The sequence below is a fragment of the Micropterus salmoides genome, unplaced genomic scaffold, assembly GCF_014851395.1.
Source record: "Micropterus salmoides isolate LMB-PRFRI ecotype aquatic unplaced genomic scaffold, ASM1485139v1 Ms_hic_scaffold_10, whole genome shotgun sequence".
NCBI classification, from domain to species: Eukaryota; Metazoa; Chordata; class Actinopteri; order Centrarchiformes; family Centrarchidae; genus Micropterus; species Micropterus salmoides.
Genome location: NW_024040041.1, coordinates 17,336,725 through 17,356,184, shown reverse-complemented (window position 1 = coordinate 17,356,184; position 19,460 = coordinate 17,336,725). Strand labels below are relative to the sequence as shown.

General features: G+C 40.6%; 1 protein-coding gene across 3 annotated transcripts; it reads left to right on the top strand.

Moving 5' to 3' along the window:
* The first annotated feature begins 100 nt into the window (after positions 1-100).
* LOC119888921 (TOM1-like protein 2) lies at positions 101-19,092 on the top strand. 3 transcript variants are annotated; one of them, XM_038699720.1, is made up of 16 exons: positions 101-215; positions 5,477-5,561; positions 6,875-6,953; positions 7,399-7,548; positions 7,671-7,805; positions 7,892-8,035; positions 8,288-8,404; positions 9,312-9,445; positions 10,189-10,231; positions 11,145-11,316; positions 11,805-11,913; positions 12,491-12,566; positions 13,591-13,665; positions 15,675-15,734; positions 16,302-16,338; positions 16,442-19,092. In XM_038699720.1, the coding sequence occupies exons 1-16, from the start codon at positions 164-166 to the stop codon at positions 16,585-16,587; spliced, it is 1,614 nt and encodes a 537-aa protein (XP_038555648.1). In that variant the 5' UTR covers positions 101-163; the 3' UTR covers positions 16,588-19,092. The 3 variants fall into 3 exon arrangements, with proteins under 3 accessions (XP_038555648.1, XP_038555657.1, XP_038555662.1); XM_038699729.1 differs by lacking the exon at positions 13,591-13,665; XM_038699734.1 differs by lacking the exons at positions 13,591-13,665; positions 15,675-15,734.
* The last annotated feature ends 368 nt before the right edge of the window (positions 19,093-19,460 follow it).

Here is a 19,460-nt window from a genome sequence, read left to right as displayed (position 1 = left end):
GAACATAGCTTCATTTGCTAAATATGACCGACATTGATTCCAGCCATACGTCGTGAAGGTTCTGGTTTTTTGCACCAATAGTATTAATCTGTGGGCGGGACTTGGTGGTACCGCCTCTGGGCCACAGCCTCAGTCATTCCCGAGCGGATTGTTTGTTGTCAAAATGGAGTTCTTACTTGGCAATCCGTACAGCACTCCTGTGGGCCAATGTATAGGTACGTTAGCCTTAAAAATTATTCATCAGAGATGTGATACTTCCTCCACAATACATAATTTGAGCATGGACAAGCATTTTGATGTTTTCCGCCAGGGTTTACTGAGGTCGCGCCAGTGGAAATAGCCAGCTAGCAAGCATCATCGCAACAAACGTCATCTGTTAACGTTACTTGCAGTGAGCTTTCAGCTAATGTTAGCCAGCTAACCTTCCTAACTTAGTCCGCTGTAATTACTTGTACATAATACGTCAAATCACTGCATTTGTGTAGACAAGACACATACAGTTTTCAAGAAAGGAAGTTAAATGAGAGGGAATGCTATGGGCCGTGTCCATAGCCAAGCTGAAGTTCAGTATTTCCTTAGTTTTCATGAACAATAGTTGGTCAGCCTAGCTGGTTTTAGATTTAAATCTCAAGCATCTATTCTCTGGTGCTTATTTGTCCTGCAGAGGAGAAGGGAGACGTGGCCTATTACCACATCCCTTTTGTGTGGTTGCATCTTTCTTTGCGTCTTGCCCGGTTGTTTGCAAACATGCTCAGAGATGAAAAACCTCTAACCCAACCAAGGCTTTGCTGTGCCTTTCTCATGAGAGAATAACACACATGATAAGAATAGATTTTCTGTAAGATCTGTTACTTGAAATGCTTTTGTTTATTAAGATCATGTAAAAGTGTAGTCGGGGTGCAACAATGTAAAGTCCCCCATTTGTGATTGTCTGCATATCACCCACCCAAGCTGTAACAGTAACACCATTACTGTTCTGTTCCTTTTAATAGAGAGACCACCTTCTTTGATTCTGCTAGCTAATAATCTCCTACCTTGACATGACTAATATCATTTTCCCTTTTTATTTATAAACAGTTTATAATTCATTTTGAATGCAAGTGTTTACAAAGTTGTGTAAACAATCCTAAAGATTTTAAGCAGCATTTCCTGTTTGTTTGAGTTAAGCCCCTGCCAAACAGATGCAGGCCAAACATTAATTTCTCACAATTTTGTGTTTACCTTTAGGCCTAAGTAAATGAAGCAGCTGTCACAGAAGCATTTGTTGATTACATATGTCTGTGAGTAAAGTACACTAAGCTGGTATTTTTAAAATAAGCACCTGCCTGTGTATACAATCTATGGTGTAGCTCTCATACTTTTTAACTACTTTGAAAGTAGATAACCCCACAGTGCTTAATCAAGCTCCTCATTGCGCTGGGTAGAAATATACTGGAGGAAAGACATCTATAGGAGTTAGGGGGCTTTTGAATTGTCCTCTGGCCAGAGTGAATGTTTCCCACCACCCACTGGTCAACTGCTATGTGCCGTGTCATCCAAGACTACCCTCAGACACTAACTGTGAGCATCCTCTCAAGCATTTTACGTTACATTGGTCCTTCTAGTTTATGCATCTTGGCACATCTTGGATTTTCCAATTTCACAGAGATGGCTGCGTCTTCTGCCTGGTTTCTCTGTTGTGAGTGACTGCACTGTGCAGAGTTGTACAGCCGGCTGTCAGTTTGGCTGCTGCAGTGTTACAGTACTCCACAGCAGCCAGGCGAAGGATCAGCTTACCTGAACCAATGAGAGAGAGAGAGATATATCGACAGAGGAGACAGATAACATCTGTTGAGGGACCCATTGTGAAGAACTTCAAGGAGCTTTTTCATTTCCAAAGTGACTGTGAGGTGGTGAATGATGTGTGCAGGTGTTTACTATGTGTGCATTTCCTTTTGTTGTCATTTTTCATGAGGTGAAATTCAAGCCTTGGTTCTTTTGTATGTTTTGTTTCTTTCTGTTCTTCATACTGTAGCTTCATGGTCAAGGCATGTTGCCTGCTTTTCCTCTTTTTTCTAAAAGTGAACATATTGGTGAGAGGCTATCAGTACAGTTAGCTGAAGCAACCAATACAATTGCACCAATGATAAATGTGGAAAATACATTAAAGGGATTAAATTGGATCCCTTTAGTGTATGTTCCCTTTGTAGGTAGGCCTATATGTCAGTTTGCCATGCCATCTTTTTTATATAACTCTAGTATCCGCTGACTTATCTTTTGCAGAATTTCTTCCGTTATTTGACCAGACAGCAGTCCTCTGAATGCTGTGCTAAAGAGTCCTGTACATTACCAGAATTTGCTGGAATTTCTGCTGTTGCTATCCAGAAGAGTAAGCAAATAGAATAAAGACAAAAGATAAGGAAAAGTAGAAAATGTGTGGTGAAAGGACGAGTCTTAAAACGTGGAGAGATGGCGCCGGCGAGGGCCAGAGATGTTTGGCTTTGTTGGCAGTGCGTGGCACAGCCTGCCGCCGTTAAAGCCATGTGATGGACTGCCTTCACTGGTGTGGTGTCGATTTCCCAGGACATGGGGGGGGATTGACACAACACCATGAATGAATGCACTCAGCAGGCATTTAACTTGATTAGCAAGGCTCTAAATGTCCAGTGTCATTGTAGGTCATTTCACATTGAGAGATCAGATTTTCTTTTCTCTTTTCTTTCCTCCTCTGCAACCTGTGCTCTGCCCAGCGTTGACCTGAAAATCCACTTGAAGAGATTACATGGGATGTCCCAGCAGAAGTAGCTGGTTAAGTCTTGAATGGTCTTTGGTTGGTCTAAGTCTTTGGTTAAGTCCAAATGAATGCTTCATATGCTGTGCAGCCTAACACAGAGCCACAGAGCAGTGTTTTTAAATGCTGCTCATGTTGAAATTCACTTTATGTCTCTGTTGTGTGTAGATAAGTGTGTTTAAGATGCCTGTCTCTCACTGCTTGCCCAGTCTCTGACAACTAAGTTTAGGGGAGGGAGAGCATGAATAAGTCATGGCTGTCAGGCTTGTCCAACACTGAGTTTCCCAAAAGGAAGGTAACACGGCCCAGTGAGAGGCTCATGGCCTGGGCATGACAGCCTGCTCAGGTCCTCTGCGCTTCAGGGAGAGAAGCTCCTCCTGTCCAAGCTCGAGAACCGTCTAATGAGAATCTATTGAGTGTCAGTCACAGCTCACTTCAGTAGTTTAAAAACTTTTTTTTTGTTTCACTGTGAATCTTGCCCCAAATGACTATGATGCTGAAAGATATCAGCATCCACAGATGTGATGGATGGATTCTGGGGGGGACGGGAGAGGAAGGACGAGGCGGAGAGAGGTATGCGGTGATGACTGCAAAGACAGTTCATCACTGTAGCGTCTCACAGTTTGGATCACATAATTTCCTGGCTGTAGGCGAAACTCTATTAAATGGTAGGGTGGAGTGTGAAGGGGAAAGCAGGTCTCAGCTCAGAGTCTACAGCTGCATCACACCCACCACCAGCTTCACTTTCCTCTGAGATGTTCGCTTTTGTCTTTCCAGCTGATTGTTTTAGTTAATTTAGCAGAGTGGGAGGGAGGCATCGGAGCAACAGGTGGTGGATCATATTTTCTAGCATGTGAGAGGTTTTTGTGCATGTGTGATAACAATGTTGCCAAAACTAATAGGACTGAAGAAGTTTATTTGAATAGCACATTTCAACAACAAGGTAATTCAAAGTGCTTTACATAAAACATAAAAGCAACAGGGAAATATAAAAAAGTTTAAAAGCAACATAGGGAAATTGAAATTGAATTAAAAAATAATAAAAGTTACAGTGCAGTGTACAATCAGGGTTCAAAGAGTTAAATGGAAAATAAAAACAGGCTGAGGGGTTGAGCAAATAATTGAGTTACAATTATTTTGAAAAGAGAATAAACAGAGAAGTACACTTAATCTACTCTCTCTAGCTAGCCTGTACTCGGGTACATAGCAATCTTTGGGTCCACTGAAACTCCAAAAACCCTCGGACACTACAGAGAAACCAGGACATGTCTGTTCGCAGGCCGCTTGAATCCAGTTATACTCTGGACCCACTTGCGCGTTTACAGGTGGACAGTAGTCTGATCTTTCTCCTGATCCTAGACCCAAGACTTCATCCCAACCCTTCTAAAAGATTAGTTTCCTGTTTGGCTGTCAATGGAATTTGCTTGGACGGACTGTCCTCCTGAATTTATAATTGCAATAACAAACAGCTGGAGTTGATTTTTCTATAGCTGTTTTAATATCTTATTATTCAGGTTATCATTTTACAAATTTTTACTGTAATTTTGTGAAGTTGTTCTTGACAAAAAAATAGTTAAGAAAAAAAAGGCCCTGTTTGTTAGAGAGTAATGGGATCCTACATGAACACAGTATTAGTAACAATATATGTATATGTATTATATATGTATATAATATATAATACATATTTTTTTTATGTTTCTCACACTAGTTAGAAGTGGGCGGGGCTCCAATGATGTCATGTACTTCCATGCACCAGTCAGGATTCAGCATGATCTGGTGGTCGCTGTCAATCAAATCTGATCAAACCACACCCACACAGTCATAATGGGGCAGTTTTTGTGTGTTAAACCCCGAATAAATAATTGAAAAAAATATAATAATAATAGAAAAAATTTACTTCAATCTTTGCTTATTTATTTCAAAATATATAGTATTATATTTTTTCAAGTTTTCAAGGGTTTTAAAGTGTGGATTCATACATCAACTTAGTGAATAAGGTTTTGGCTCATGATTTGTTTTCCATTTGTTATATTACTTGTACACACAAAATACTTGGCTGATGAAGAAGAGACGTTTGAGAGACACAGAGGACTGAAGTGTGTCACCACATGCTGATTGGCTTACGTAACTTTTTACTTTCAATGTTATGTAAACCAATGGTTGCTTTAATTAGTGTGCAACGACTTTAGTGCAGGCGACACCCCGAGCCTGACTAACATCCAGCATCATGCTTACTAGTGAGACAGCTGGCAGGGTGCAATTAGTGGATCAGGCATCAAAACTAAAATTTACTTCAATGCCAGCCAGGGGTGTGCTACATCGTATAATTCACAGTAGTACCAGTATAATTTTTATTATGAGCTCAACAGCTATTGTGAGTTAAAAATACTCTAGTGCCAGCCACCCTCAGATTTGGGTTGTGGTGTTTATACAGATTATGGGTGTAGCCAAGACTTAGTATTCAGATAAAACTAAACTCTCTGTATTGTATATTTCTCTCCACGGTATTGTGAATAAAGTTGGGTCTGTGCACATATTGCTGTAAATTAAATAGAAACCGATGCGACACGACTACACTACACTGAAGACTAAGGATGGGCTCAGGGCTCAACACTTACATTTATTTTTAGGTGCTCAGACAGAATTTAAGGGGAAACAACATTATATGAGTATGAATATTCTGTTGAACTTTGTTTTTTCCTCCAGAGAGGGCCACAGATGGAGGCCTACAGAATGAGGACTGGACCCTCAACATGGAGATCTGCGATATCATAAATGAGACAGACGAGGGGTGAGTTGCTACACCTTCTGGGAGTTAATCATGGGTTATAATATGCTTTATCAGCGTTCTGCAGGATTAGTCAGTACCAATACTTAATGGACGTTTCATTGTTTTGTCACACACTGGCTGACTGAGTGACTCCAACAAATAATACACTTGACTGCTGCGCTTCACCAACAGACACCACACTACAGACGGCCTTTTGTTTTCTTTAGGTGCCACTGGCTGAATGAATGAACGAATGAATGAAATTCTTATGTCAGTCTACTACGTTAAAAGATGCCCAGCCAACTGTGTTTATAAGACACAATGTAGATTCTGATGAGACTTGAATTTCCATTTATTTTACACTTTGTAAGGTTCTTCTCGACACCACTGAATTCACTTGTAATTAGGCTTCCTAGAAAAAAAAGTTTTTAGTTTTCTGAGAGTTAGGCACATTCATCATTAAATCGGCTTACATAAATGTAATGGGATCCCAGCCAGTATCTCCTTTTTATGAAAAAGAGTGTTTTTCGGGAAGAAAATTGGAATCTGTCTTTTTCCATTTTTTCCGTCAGCACTTTCCTTTTTTTCTCTTTTCCGCTGCCTTTTCACATTCTTCATGCCTACGCACACTCATTGTCTTGACATGCGACATGGGGCCCTCTATGTCACACTCAAAGACACACACACACAGAGGGAGTTCTGCTTCGCAAAACACAGAACGTCTTGTCTGCAAGATGTTCAGAAAATTAAACAATATCTGTTTAGACTTGAGGTTCAGGAAATTCAGCAACTGATAATGTTGCCTTGCAAGACTGTGCTTTCAAGTAGTACGGAAACAATATTTGACAAAACAGATGCTCCATCAAAAACCAACAAAATGCAGCTGTAACACTCAGAAACACACTTAACACACACATGCTGTCGGAGGAAGCATTATATCAGATTTCGCACTCCATCTCCCTCCATTTCTATCTATATCAGAACATAATAAATCTACCGTATCTCATGAAGGAGTTCATAAAAGCTTATGATGCCTCATCTGCAGTGGAGAGACGGGCAGTGTGAGGCAGAAAGCCAAACCTAAACTCTTCATGCATGGACAGCTTTGATCTTGCCTTGGGAGAAACAGAGAGTCACGCAGAGAGAAAATAGAGAGAGAGACAGATGGTGCGACGGTTCTTCTTTGTCTTAGTCAAACAGTTACACTGACAGACTGACTGGCATCTGTTAATGTGGCACAGAAAACCATTTGTTCCAACAAAGTCAAAGATGTTATGCCTACTCTCAGCTGGGGTGCTTCATCCAGCTGTGTTTTCTCTGACGTTTCGCTGCAGGCCAAAAGACGCGATGCGGGCACTGAAGAAGAGACTCAGTGGTAACAAGAACTACAGAGAAGTGATGCTGGCGCTGACGGTGAGAAGTCCTTACTTTTTTTTAAATCATATAAAAATGGCACATATTTTGTGCTGATTTTATTCTCAGGAAGCCGTGTCCAAGCCTCCTTTCAATGTGTAAGCCACATTAAAGGATTGCACGCTGCGTAAAAGTTGACCTCTCCAGATTTTGTGTTCTTTCTTGGTCACTTTCTTCCGTTGTGTCTCTTCTCCCGGCCACTGTCGGGGCTGGTTTTAGCAATGCCTTGTGTTCTATGTTCACCCATTTGACAGCTCTGCTGGTTAAAAGCCCCTCTGCGTGATGAAAGCATCCTGACTGAGATCTTGTATGAACACCAGAGAGCAAAGTCCTTCCTTTTCTCAGCTGCCTCAAACACAAGAACTTTCCTGCTCTCCAGTTTGTTTTTATATTTTTAAATATTACAGGCTTACACCTTTGTTTAAATCTGTCTTCCTCTCTGCAGGTATTGGAGACATGTGTGAAGAACTGTGGTCACAGGTTTCATGTCCAGGTGGCCAACAGAGATTTTATCGACGGTGTGTTGGTCAAAGTCATCTCCCCTAAATCCAATCCTCCGACCATCGTACAAGACAAAGTGCTGTCACTCATACAGGTATTGGTGCGTTCTCTGTTAGTGCTGTTTCTGTTCCTGTTCACAAATAAGCCACACTTCCATTGCGAAATTGTGTGATATGTGTACTATTTTATGTTTATTGTGTGTGTGTGTGTGTGTAGGCATGGGCTGATGCCTTCAGGAGTAGCCCTGATCTAACTGGTGTGGTCCACATTTATGAGGAACTGAAGAGGAAAGGGATTGAGTTCCCAATGGCAGACCTGGACGCACTGTCTCCCATTCACACACCACAGAGGGTGAAAATAAAGACACGCACATACAGTACAAACACATGTGGATGTTCACACAGCAATTTTCCTAAGGTGTTTTTTGTTTCCTCCAGGGTACACCAGAGGTGGACCCGGCCATGATGAAGTACCTAGCCCCCGCATCACCTGCTGTCGGGACTCCTGCACCTTCCCCGACCCCCGACCCTGCCACACAGGTCCCCAACATGCCCAGCCCTATCAAAGCAACCCCTGAACAGGTGAGAGGCATCAACAGCTACCTTTGACTGAACTTTTTGCTGCACCTGTTGCATGTAAAGTGAACTCAGCTTAATTTATCAATACAAACAATTTCCTCCCTTAGACTGTCAATAAAGCTTTTTTATTAAAATAAAGCAGATTTTACTGACATATCATAACTATCTCCTGCTGTCAAGAACATCCGCAGCACTGCCGATTCCAAATAAGCCCTGAATGTTTTTTAATAACCTTTTGACCTTGTGTGCTTTCAGATCGCCCGGCTGCGTAGTGAGCTGGACATAGTGAGAGGAAACACCAAAGTCATGTCAGAGATGCTGACAGAGATGGTCCCTGGCCAGGAAGATGCCTCTGACCTAGAACTGCTTCAGGTTAGAGGCACATGAATATACTGTGAGGTGTATCTTAACCAAACACATACAGCATCACAACGTATTGCTCATGTTGTGCCAATTTTACTTGATGCGTTTTTAATATTTAATGAGTTTTAAAGTTGCAAAGGCAAAATAATCAAATCACAAGATGATTTGGAGCAAGCAAATCAGATTTTTGTTTTCTTTTTGTTCTTTATATGAAAGGGTTTGTCAATAGATCCCTACTCAACAAAACACTGTGAATATAGGCTCATGCTAAATATTTCACTAAATTAATTTCCATGTACTTAAATTCAGACAGTAAGAAGCTTTCCAACATGGCACGTCAGCTGTAAAGTGTTGGAATTATGTGCAGCCACCGGGGGGAGTAGTGTCTTTAGTTTTCAGAGGAGATGATCAACTCGCCTGCAACTTATCAGGAGCCAGTTGGCTGTGGTGGAAATTCCTGGAATTGGCAATTGACCAGAGATATAGAAACTCATGCAGAGTTTAATCTACGCGGGCCAAATCCACTCAGGTATTTTTGTCAGCTGCAAGGATATGGCCCCGAGCTAAGGTGCCTGTGCCAGTTGTAATGGTTATGTGGTGCCTTTTCTTTTTTCTTTCTTTCATTCACAGAATGTTTACACAGTTAAGCAAATATTTCTGACTTGCTTAACATTAAATGTCTTGTAAGAAAATATACATACAGTTTATGTTCCAAAGTTTAGACAATATCCAGCATTGTATGTGTCTGACAAAATTATTTGTTAATACAGGGTCGAGTCATTAGTAGATATACACTTTGTTTGTGTGCGTGTCTGTCCTTCCCTCTATAGCTAGCTCTTTCCCCATCTCCATTTGTTTCTGTTTCTTTCCATTAATTTATCAACAAATTTATTGATCCGTCTGTTGATCTACCAAGGAGCTGAACAGAACATGCAGGGCCATGCAGCAGAGAGTGGTTGAGCTGATTTCACGCATCTCTAACGAGGAAGTGACTGAGGAGCTGCTACATGTCAATGATGACCTCAACAACATTTTCCTCCGATATGAGAGGTACGATCCAATACGACTTGACTTGAACAATTAATCGTTTTCAAATCGAAATTGCAATTTGAAAGAACGCGATTAGCTAATCGTGAAGACGGCGATTAAAATGTAGGTTAATTATACGGCGCATCTGACCAGTTTTAAACAGTCATGCAGTTACAAATTCATTCCGTTGTCATCCTTGTGTGACAGACCTGCTCACCAATCACAAGCGCGCCACGCGCCTCCTGTTACAGTCCTACTCACCAATCAGAGCGGACCAAACCATCAGTTAGACTTTGTACAAGGACTGTCATGCCATGATTGTCAGAAAAATCCACATGAAAGTTAAAAAGATCTTTGATGTCAGTACAATTTTTGCCTATCCAACAGCTAAAACGGATGACTTTGGTCCACTGTGTTTGATGGGATAAGTAATTGGTACTTGTTAGAACATTTTGGTTTGCCAAACTATATCTCAGTCTATGATTTTAAAGATGAGGCTCCAGATGTGATTATACCCAAGCTTATCAATGAAAAATCCAATTTTTTGAGAAAGCACACTTGTGTGTGCCAGTTTGAGTTCAAACACCACAAAACTACTGATCTTGTATGAAGAACTGTGCAAAACTCCTTCCTGTTAGACATTCTGCGGCTTCAAACTGGTAAAATGTCTCTTTCATGATGTGTCTGAAGATGAAACGCGTGTAAGCATCTGAACCTCACAAAGCTTGTGGTGAAACATTCAAAGGTTTTTGTGCTGCTCGTAGGTACGAGAGGTACAGGTCGGGTAGAGCCGCGCAGAACAACGGGGTGAGTACCATCAACAGAAACTCTGCGTTTTAAGAGCAGAAATCAAACTCCCAAAATTCTCTTTTAAGATCACTTGTTTTCTCTTTGCTTTCAGCAAAAAAAAAAATCCATTTCAATACATCTGCATTTGTGTGTCCTGTGGCAATTTGTCTAACGTTAAGGATGCTATGAGAGATGTTTCAAACATGTATTTGTTGTGCTTATTTTACCTTTTGAAATGACTGAAGTGTCTGAATTAATAATGACTCTTTCCTGCATGTTATAACAGTATACACAGTCCACTGCAGCATTCATTTGTAAGGCAGTTTTAGCTCTATTAAAACTGGGAGAGCAAAGCAGAACATGTTCCAATTTGCTTTTACATTTGCCAGTATCAGTGATTCGCCAGGGGATCGGGGCATCTCTCACTACATCCCACGTAGCTGTTTGTTTTTTGCATTCTGTTGATTCTGTGTATTCTGTATGTTTGTGTTGTGGCTAGCTGATGGAGGCAAGTATGACACTGCTACCCTGTTCAGTCCTAGCCTGTGTGCTGGGATGAACAGTGATGAATGTTAACACTTCTGCTATAGGGAGCTAATGCTTAGACCCATACGACATGTCAGCATCAGTACTGCTGTGTGAAACTACTGTAGATACTATATGTCCTGCCATCCCCTCTGTTCTTGCCTTCTGTCTCACACATCTGAAGTCTTGTGCAACTGTTTATTCAGCCCAGAGTATATAGTATTATAGAACACCCTCCAGTCCACAACTCCTGACCCACACTGTTGTTTCAAATTGTGTAAATAGTCAATCCTCTAGAATTTCACTAGCTATAAGTATTATCTCTGTACACAAAGAGCAAACACTCAAACGTCCCTTTATCCATACTTGGTGAACTCTCTTATTCTACCCGCCATCCCCTCTTCAGATGTTGAATGAGGCCACAGAGGACAACCTGATAGACCTGGGCCCAGGCTCCCCTGCCGTGGTCACGCCCAGGATCACCTCCAGCCCTCCACCCCATTCCGCTGCCGGGGCCGCCGCCTCCCCAGCCCATAAACCCACTACAGCCTCGCTGTCCTTTGCACTAGCTGGTCTTGGTAAGAATAAATTGGTATCAAGTTTGTTTTCCATTGTAAAGGGAAAAATGGATTCACCTGCACACAGTTCTTACTCCTAAATTGCTACTATAGTACACATATACACTCACTCTTACCAGAGCTGTAACATCCCTCTTCCCCAGACTCTGCAGTGTTAAAAAAGGCTCATAATCTTGCTTCAAATGGGAAATAAGCCCAGCAACATCAGTCATTGCTAGACTCTCTTCCCTACCGCTGCTGGCTTCCTTGTTGGTCTCTAGAAAGTCTCTGCATACTTTAGTATTCAGGTCAAAGCTTGGATATAATGCTGTTCTCGTTGAGCTTGATGGAGAGGCAGCTGCACAGTGCTAAATAGTAGTGCTAAGTGCTAAATCTTCATTTCATTTTCCATTTATCCGTGTATTTTTAAATCTTTCTTTATAATCCTCCTCCTCTGCTTTCTCCGTCTTCCTTGCTCTTCCCTTTCCTCTCTTGCTGTTCCCCTCCAGATGTTGCTGCGGACAGCGTGAGCAGTACACTGCCCTCTGTACCAAACCAGGATGACTTTGACATGTTTGCCCAGACCAGGAGCAGCTCTCTGGCTGAACAACGAAAAAAGTAGGTCAAGATTTCTAGTTTTTACTTCTGGGGCAGCCCAGATTCTCTCATGGTCATTTATTTTAATTAAATAGCTATTCATAACCACTGATGGACACCAGTTTGTCCCATAATGTTCACTGCATACAGGTTTAATAAAGGTTTTTTTTTTTGATTTTGAAATTGGTGCTTTTACCTGCTTCTCCAGTACTGTGGATTTGTTCCTATTCTTGACAAATGTGTGTGAAAATTGCAAACTTGTGTGGGTATATTAGCGTGTCTGGTGGCTTGGGGGTCTGCACTACATAACAGCAACATCCCTTGTTTAAATCCAGCCTTTGTCACGTTTATTTATTCCCTTCTGTCATTGACATTTTACCATGAACAAAAAATATAATATAATTATAATAATAAAATGGGTGAGAAATGCTGGGTATTGTTGCTGTCTTTTTTTGCAGTGTTGAAGAAGAATACTTTCAGGGAGGATTTTTCCTTAATTTGTCACGTTTTTCATTTTGTTTTTGTTTGTGTTTTTAATTTGTCATTCTGCTGCTTCAGTGTTATATCTTAACTAAGTTGTTTATGTTTTCATGCACAGTGTAAAGTATGAGGACCCCCAGGCTCTAGGCGGCCTGGCCTCGGCTTTGGATGTGAGACAGCAGAACGCAGGAGGGGTGAGTACGCTGATGCATGCCATTTAATGCAGCTTTTACCCATGTTTGGAGTGTGGGTGCTGTGTAATTTACATGGCTGAAAAAGCCTTCCCATACCAGTCCGCCCTCAGCCCTTGGTCATTCCCTGCATGTGATGGTCTGTAAAACTGTATTTTCTGCAGTGACATTTGTCCTGTGTGCAGTGCAATAGCACAACGAGTACGGTCTTGACCTGCTCTATATGAAAGCGCTATGAGATAACTGTTGTTGTGAATTGCCGCTATATAAATAAAATTGAATTGAATTGATACTCGAACTTTGATCAAACAAAAAGGCGTAGGTTTGTGTACTGACTATTGCTATAACTGATTAGCTAAAATAAATATCTTACAATGTGGTAACTGCGAGTGTTAAGTGTGCCTATAAGTAAGAATTCAAAATGGTGTGATTTTGTTGCCTTTGTTCCTGGTAAATATTAGTTCTAGCAGTTCTTTAAAAAAAATATGGATTCGGATTTCTCATTCTTCATATCAGTTATCAGTACATTTCTTTCTTTCTTCAGTTTCTGTTTATTTAAATAAAACACCATGCAATCAGTTTGTGAAGTCACATGCAAGTTTCAAGATTTTCGTAGTGGTTTTCAGAGCACACCGTCAGATGTATTTGCATGGTTATGTTACTTTGCATTGTAACTATGTACACAGATGATTCTGAAACCTGAACTGCCATGATACACAAATGCAGACGCACACATGCACACACACAGCAGTGATTGCGCATACCATCCCTTTTTTTTAGTTTACTACCCTTTGCCTCGTACAGCATTTTTACTTGAGGGAGCTTTTTATTTTCCTCATTGTCATCTTTATGGAATGAGCCTTTCACCATTTTCTTACCTTCTCCCCTCTTTTCTCCCACACTTTAAATGGCACTCCCTTTAAATTTGACTTCTCCTCTGTCTCTCTCTCTGCACTGTGTGCTATGCTGTGGTGGGGCCTGCTACCTTTCTTCTCTTGTGTAAGGTGTTGTTCTGTTGTTGATTCAGCTGAGGGTAAAAGGGGATGATAACCCAGCAGATCAGGAGCTGCCCATAGACAGCTGGCTTATTACCCAAGGAATGGTGAGGACTCCATCCTCAATGTGTCCTCCTACCCCTCCCTCATGTCCACCGTCACCCCCTGCTCTCAGCCTCCTGTGGCATCATGCATAATGAGCTGCTCTTCATTTTCATCCTCATCTCACTGCTCTGTCCTGGAATGCACAAACAAACGCCTTATCAAGTTTCCCCTCCCCAAACAACGTCCATCTCCATGTCAGAAGTACAGATGTTGTTCTGGGCAATATGACGATACCTACGTTAGCTATACTGATTCTGCTGAGTTATCTGTTTTAGTGGTTGTTATAGTCCATTGCAGGAGATGTTGCAAATCAATTAACAGGATTGTTTTATGGCAATACTGATTTTACAGGAGTTTTGCATGATGAAGTATGATTTGATTTAATTTACACGATTAACCAAAAACAGACATTGTTTTGATATTTTTTATATAAATTGAATTCCCAGAAAACAAAATGTATTATTGCAGTGTTATTAAACTTTTAAGATTTTATCAATATTGCCCACCTCTACTGTACTCTATTGACATGGGTGCTAAACACTATACCCATAACTGATGCTTTCTACTTTAATGTCACCCCTTTATGGATGGGACAATGAGCCTGACTGCTCACAGGAACTTCCATCAGCTCCATTCATCTCTTTAACAGTCAAACACTAAAACAGCAAAGATGTACAGATACTTCTGCTACACAGCAATGGCAAATCAACAATGAAGAACATTGTTAAAGTAACAATAACATATCATTCCAGCATAAAATAATTAGCAAATGGATGGTGGTTTGCTGTGTAGTGGAGAGTATGTGTCAGCTGTTCTCTAACTGTCTTTGGATCTTAGATAATACACTAGATGTACTTAACAACAAACTCACACTCTAACCAGAAATAAATCAACCAACTAACAGATGAGTCAGAAGTTGTAATATTTGTTTTATTAACAGTGTGACAATAATGTTGGTAATATATAAAAGCTGTGAGTCATGATAGGGACAGACACTTTTTTCCTGAAACATTTTCTCCCCAGTTCACACAGCTGCATGTGTTTTTTTTTCTCCTGTGAATGACTCTCACTGCCCCACTGCCATGGCCTTTATTTTGAAATGCTCCCTCACTGTGATCTCAAGAGGAAACCCCACCACCAGTGTTTATATAGTATATAACAGGGCCTCAGGAAAAGGTTTTTGGTTTCAACTTATCAGGTTGACGTGAAAGGATGTAGAAGATGAGACTTTTATGTATTGTGTTTGAAGTCAATGCCTTTTCGGCTTCTGTAAACAAAAAGCATACAAATAACTTTTTTCAGTTGGCCTAATTGTTACTTCTCGTGGATGGACATTAAAGGTTCCTTTATCAGTGACATCTAATGCCACAATTTCCGAGCGGTCCTGAATCACTGTGATTGTTTGGTTTCTCCAGAAAAATGAACACAAGCGTACACCATCCACCCTGACATGGCTCCCATCATCACGTTCACGTGTGCAGCGTGCGTGTGTGTGCGCGTGCTTCCCGTATATGTGTATATGCCCTGCCTCTCGACAGTCCCCGTGCTTTCAGCTTCTCCCATCCAATCAATCTCTTAATCAAGTTCAAGTGATTTGCTAATTATCTAATGATGTGGAATAATTAACACTGCTGTGTGACATTAGTCGGCAGCTGTTAAGCCATGTCAGCACTACAGAAGTAATGAGAACAATACACAACCTGGGAACTCTTGTTCTCATAGAAGACAGCTGAGTAGCAGATCGTTGCACATGATCAAACAATAAGAGCACTGACTTGAGAGGGGCAGATTTTCTTTGTGTTCTCATTTTGATTTGTTTAATTTTATCATCTTCCTTTCTGAGCCTTTTGGTGATTCCTATTCTTGTTATTTTTATGTTTGTTTGTGTGTGTTGTGTGTGTGTGTGTGTGTGTGTGTGTGTGTGTTACAATTTTTGTTTTTTGTTGTTGGGGTCTTTCTGTTGCGTGGCTTTGGTGCTACCCCTTGGTTTGTCCATGGCTTTGCTCCATAGATCCCCGTATCGCAGTCCTCTGTCATGGATGACATAGAGGAGTGGCTCTGTGCTGACGTGGTGAGACTTCTTTTCCTTGATTTATCTCTTTTTCTCTTCTTTCTCTCTCTCGTCTACCCTCGGTTTTGTTCGTTTTTTCTTCGATAACTCATTTCATCCAACCATCTCACATGACTGCATACATTTGACTTTAGTTTCCTTTCACGTCACATCTTTTCGTTCACTGTCATTTTCCCGCTGATGACTGACGTATAACAGTTTACTGTGTAGCTTGATTCACAAAATGCTAACATAGTGCTGAAGATCGCCATGTTTAAACAGCTGATAGGAGCTTCCTTAACATATGCATGTGGAGGTTGTGGAGTTGGGCTCAAGAGGGTTCCTTGTTGTCTTCACCTGCGAAAAAGTGTGTGGGAGGAGGCATGATTGACGGATCCTTCGTGAGCAAATTTGAATGGATTTGTCTCAGTTTGTGTGGTCTTCACAGGCATTTGATTTGTATGACACTTTTATGTATCCGCTTGTTGTGTTGCTGACTGTACACTACTAAGGTTTATTTCTGTCTTTTCAAACAAAGACAACTCCACTGAAAAGTGTGTCTGATTACTTTTTTCCCCTTCTTAATAGAAAGGGGATGCCGCAGAGGAAGGGGTGACCAGTGAAGGTATAGACTTGATCAGAAGTTTTGTTAATGTGCTGATTAAAAATATACAATTGATAAACCCTTAACTATCCACGCCTCTGACAAATCATTTTTTTTCCATCAGAATTTGATAAGTTCCTGGAGGAGCGAGCGAAGGCAGTCGACTCTCTGCCTTCTCCCCCGGGAGCTAACCCTGCTCCCCCTGCCCGCGCTCCTGGTGGCTCCCACAAGAAGGCTGAGCGGACGGAAGACACCCTCTTTGCCTTGTAGACTGTTAGCGGAGGGCCTCGGTCTCTTCTCTTGGGCATCTAAAGGTCCTCGTCCTAAATGATCCCTCCAGTCTTTCCAGTCCCATTTCGTCTCTGACCGGCAGTCAAGTGATCTCCACCTCCTTGTCATTCTCTTGCCACAGTGTTGCGCCGACATGCAGAGGTCCAATATGTTTACTGCGCACAACCATGTTGCGTTTTACTATATATGGATGTATTAATCTGTTAGTGTGGGATGTACTACTTCCAGCCCTGCATCTCATTGGTAATGCGCCACCAAAGGAAGACATCCTTACTTGTCTGATGGGGTTTAAAAATGTGGTATATTACTGCGAAATTAATGTAAAAAGTTCACTGCAGGGCAATGCATTGAGTCAGTATGGAAGAATACAATTAGGATTATATTGTGTTGTTAGCTAATTGCTAATTTATGCATTTATTGTTTTAATGGTTTGTTCTGTACTAGCGCTGTGGTATGTTTTTTTTTTTTTTTTTTACAAATACTTAAGTTTAAGCTCTAGTCATGCCTCTTATACTGAGATATGTGTGGAAGGGCAACACATTATTACCCAATTTGCCTGAGGCAGTGTGGAGAAAAGACTTAAGTTAATCGGCTAATTTAGCTAACTATGAATATAATAGCTAAATATTAGCTAATCTTGATGAGTGTATGCCAGCATTCCTTTAACCAAAGGGAATAAAAAAACCTAAAAAGCACTAGTTAGGAATCTCTGTTATGTATTTCAAATAGCTAAGGGGAAGGAACGTGCTCTCTGAATATTTCCCATCAGTCTATTCAGTCCTCTGAAACGCTACAAATATAACTAGGAAAAGTATGCTTTTGAGCAATACACGTTTAGCCATTCCAAAGAATATTAAGGCTTTAAAGACCAACTAGCACTGAATGGAACAATAATTGAGTCCATGTTTGAAATGTTAAGGGATGATGAACATTTTCCTTTCCCTGCTATATTAATGTCTGTGCACTTTGAAGCAAAAACAAATCTGTATTTTGGCCTTTGTGTTTACAAGATGGTTACTATTTTTGTAGGGGGATGGGAAACGGTCTTTAGATTGACTTCATTTTGCACACATTTTTCTAAAGTGTCATTGCAGCTCATTCACAAACTTATAATTGCAAAAACGTTTAAGAATATTAAAGATTACGTAAAGATGCAAAACACAATATGGCATCTAAATTATCAGCAAGACATTCGCTGACACCATAATCGACTTAAATACAAAATGTATAACTTACAGTAATGGACTGTCATAAAGGATGTATTCATATAGGTAGAACTAGTTGCTCTATATTATGTAATATATATATATATACCTCAAAATACAGGAATTCCTGTAACTGGTTAAAATGTATTGGCTCATTGTAAGAGACAGCATATAGGCTTATTTATCATTTCATCCCCTGATTGTATTTTTATAGTTCATGTAAAAAGAAAAAAAAACAAGTTTGTATCATTGATCTTTTTGTGGTCCAGGCAGAAGCATGCAGTAAACAAAACCTCAGTTGTACTTTCTTTGATTTGGACAGTCAAAGATTATTTTCATTCTTGTGTTTTTTCATTTTGGCATGATTCATCTGCACCTGTTGGAGCTGGTGCCTGGCATTTCCTTGATTGTCTGATTTCAGCAAAGTAGCCCTGACTGGAGTTTGTCTTTGGTGTACTTAGGATCGCAGTTTGAGGCGAAAAAGCAATCCTGCCTTCGTTACAGCTCTTTTCCTGAGGCTCTGGTTTGTTTTAACGTTGTCCAGTTATAACACCAAAAGCCTTGTCAATTTAGGCATTCCTTTTGAAATTCCTCCCTAGCTTAATCATGCTTTCAAAATTTGTTGATTTACCAGTTGTCATTATCGGCCTTCCACAAGACGGAAATATTCATTATTTGTTATAAGTAAATTCAATGGTGACATTAAAAACATATGTGTCTACACCATCATTATGATTTAAATATTTAAATGTATTTTAGCTGAGGAAAATTAATGATTAACAAGCTTTAACTTTTCAATGTTGTAAATGCTGTACGGTTATATAGGCTTACTGGTTGCCAGGTATCTGAGATAATAGTGTTACATTTACAATAAACCATAGCGTTAACTTTGACTTTTGCCGTGCAGGCTGAACAAAGAGGAGTAATAAAACAGGAGATCCTTTTAAAAGGGAACTTTGAGTCATTTTCTGTTTGTGTGTTTCATATCTCTGGATCTGTAACAGAGTGTATTGTGTTACTTGCTTGAGGGTTAAGTCCCGATTGCAACATGTATTCCTCAAAATTCTGTCTCTCTGAATGTCTTTTAATACTGACGAAACAGAGCATTTAGCTGACGTTTCATGGACATGGAAGAGAGATGTGTTTTCTGATGGTGGGTGTCTCATGTCTGTATGGCTGTGCCGTCTGCTGCCATTTATTAATGGTCAGATTTTTGTTTGATCTAATGCACGTATGTAACTGCCCAATAAAACACTAGCAATGTCTGACCTCTACCTCACAACTGTTTGCAGTTATTGTACAATACAGGGTTGTGTGACTATCTCCTACTTCTCCTTTATGCGCATGCTGATGCAACCCACCCTCAATCTTGCACTGTACTGACCATCCATTGTCACATGAGCCTCTCACCCCCCTCCCTGTACCTTGGTTCATGGACACTTCATCACTTCTGCTCCAGTGTTCAGCACGCGTAAAATGTAAACAAACCTTTGATACACACAGTTTTTGAGGAAGAGGTTTGCTTCTTTCAGTCACCAAGCAGAGCATCATTTGGAAGGTAACCAAAAAAAAAGTGAACAAGTGAATAAGGCTTGCACCTACAGACTAACACACCCCTGTACCTGCAACACCAGGCTTGTTCACAGG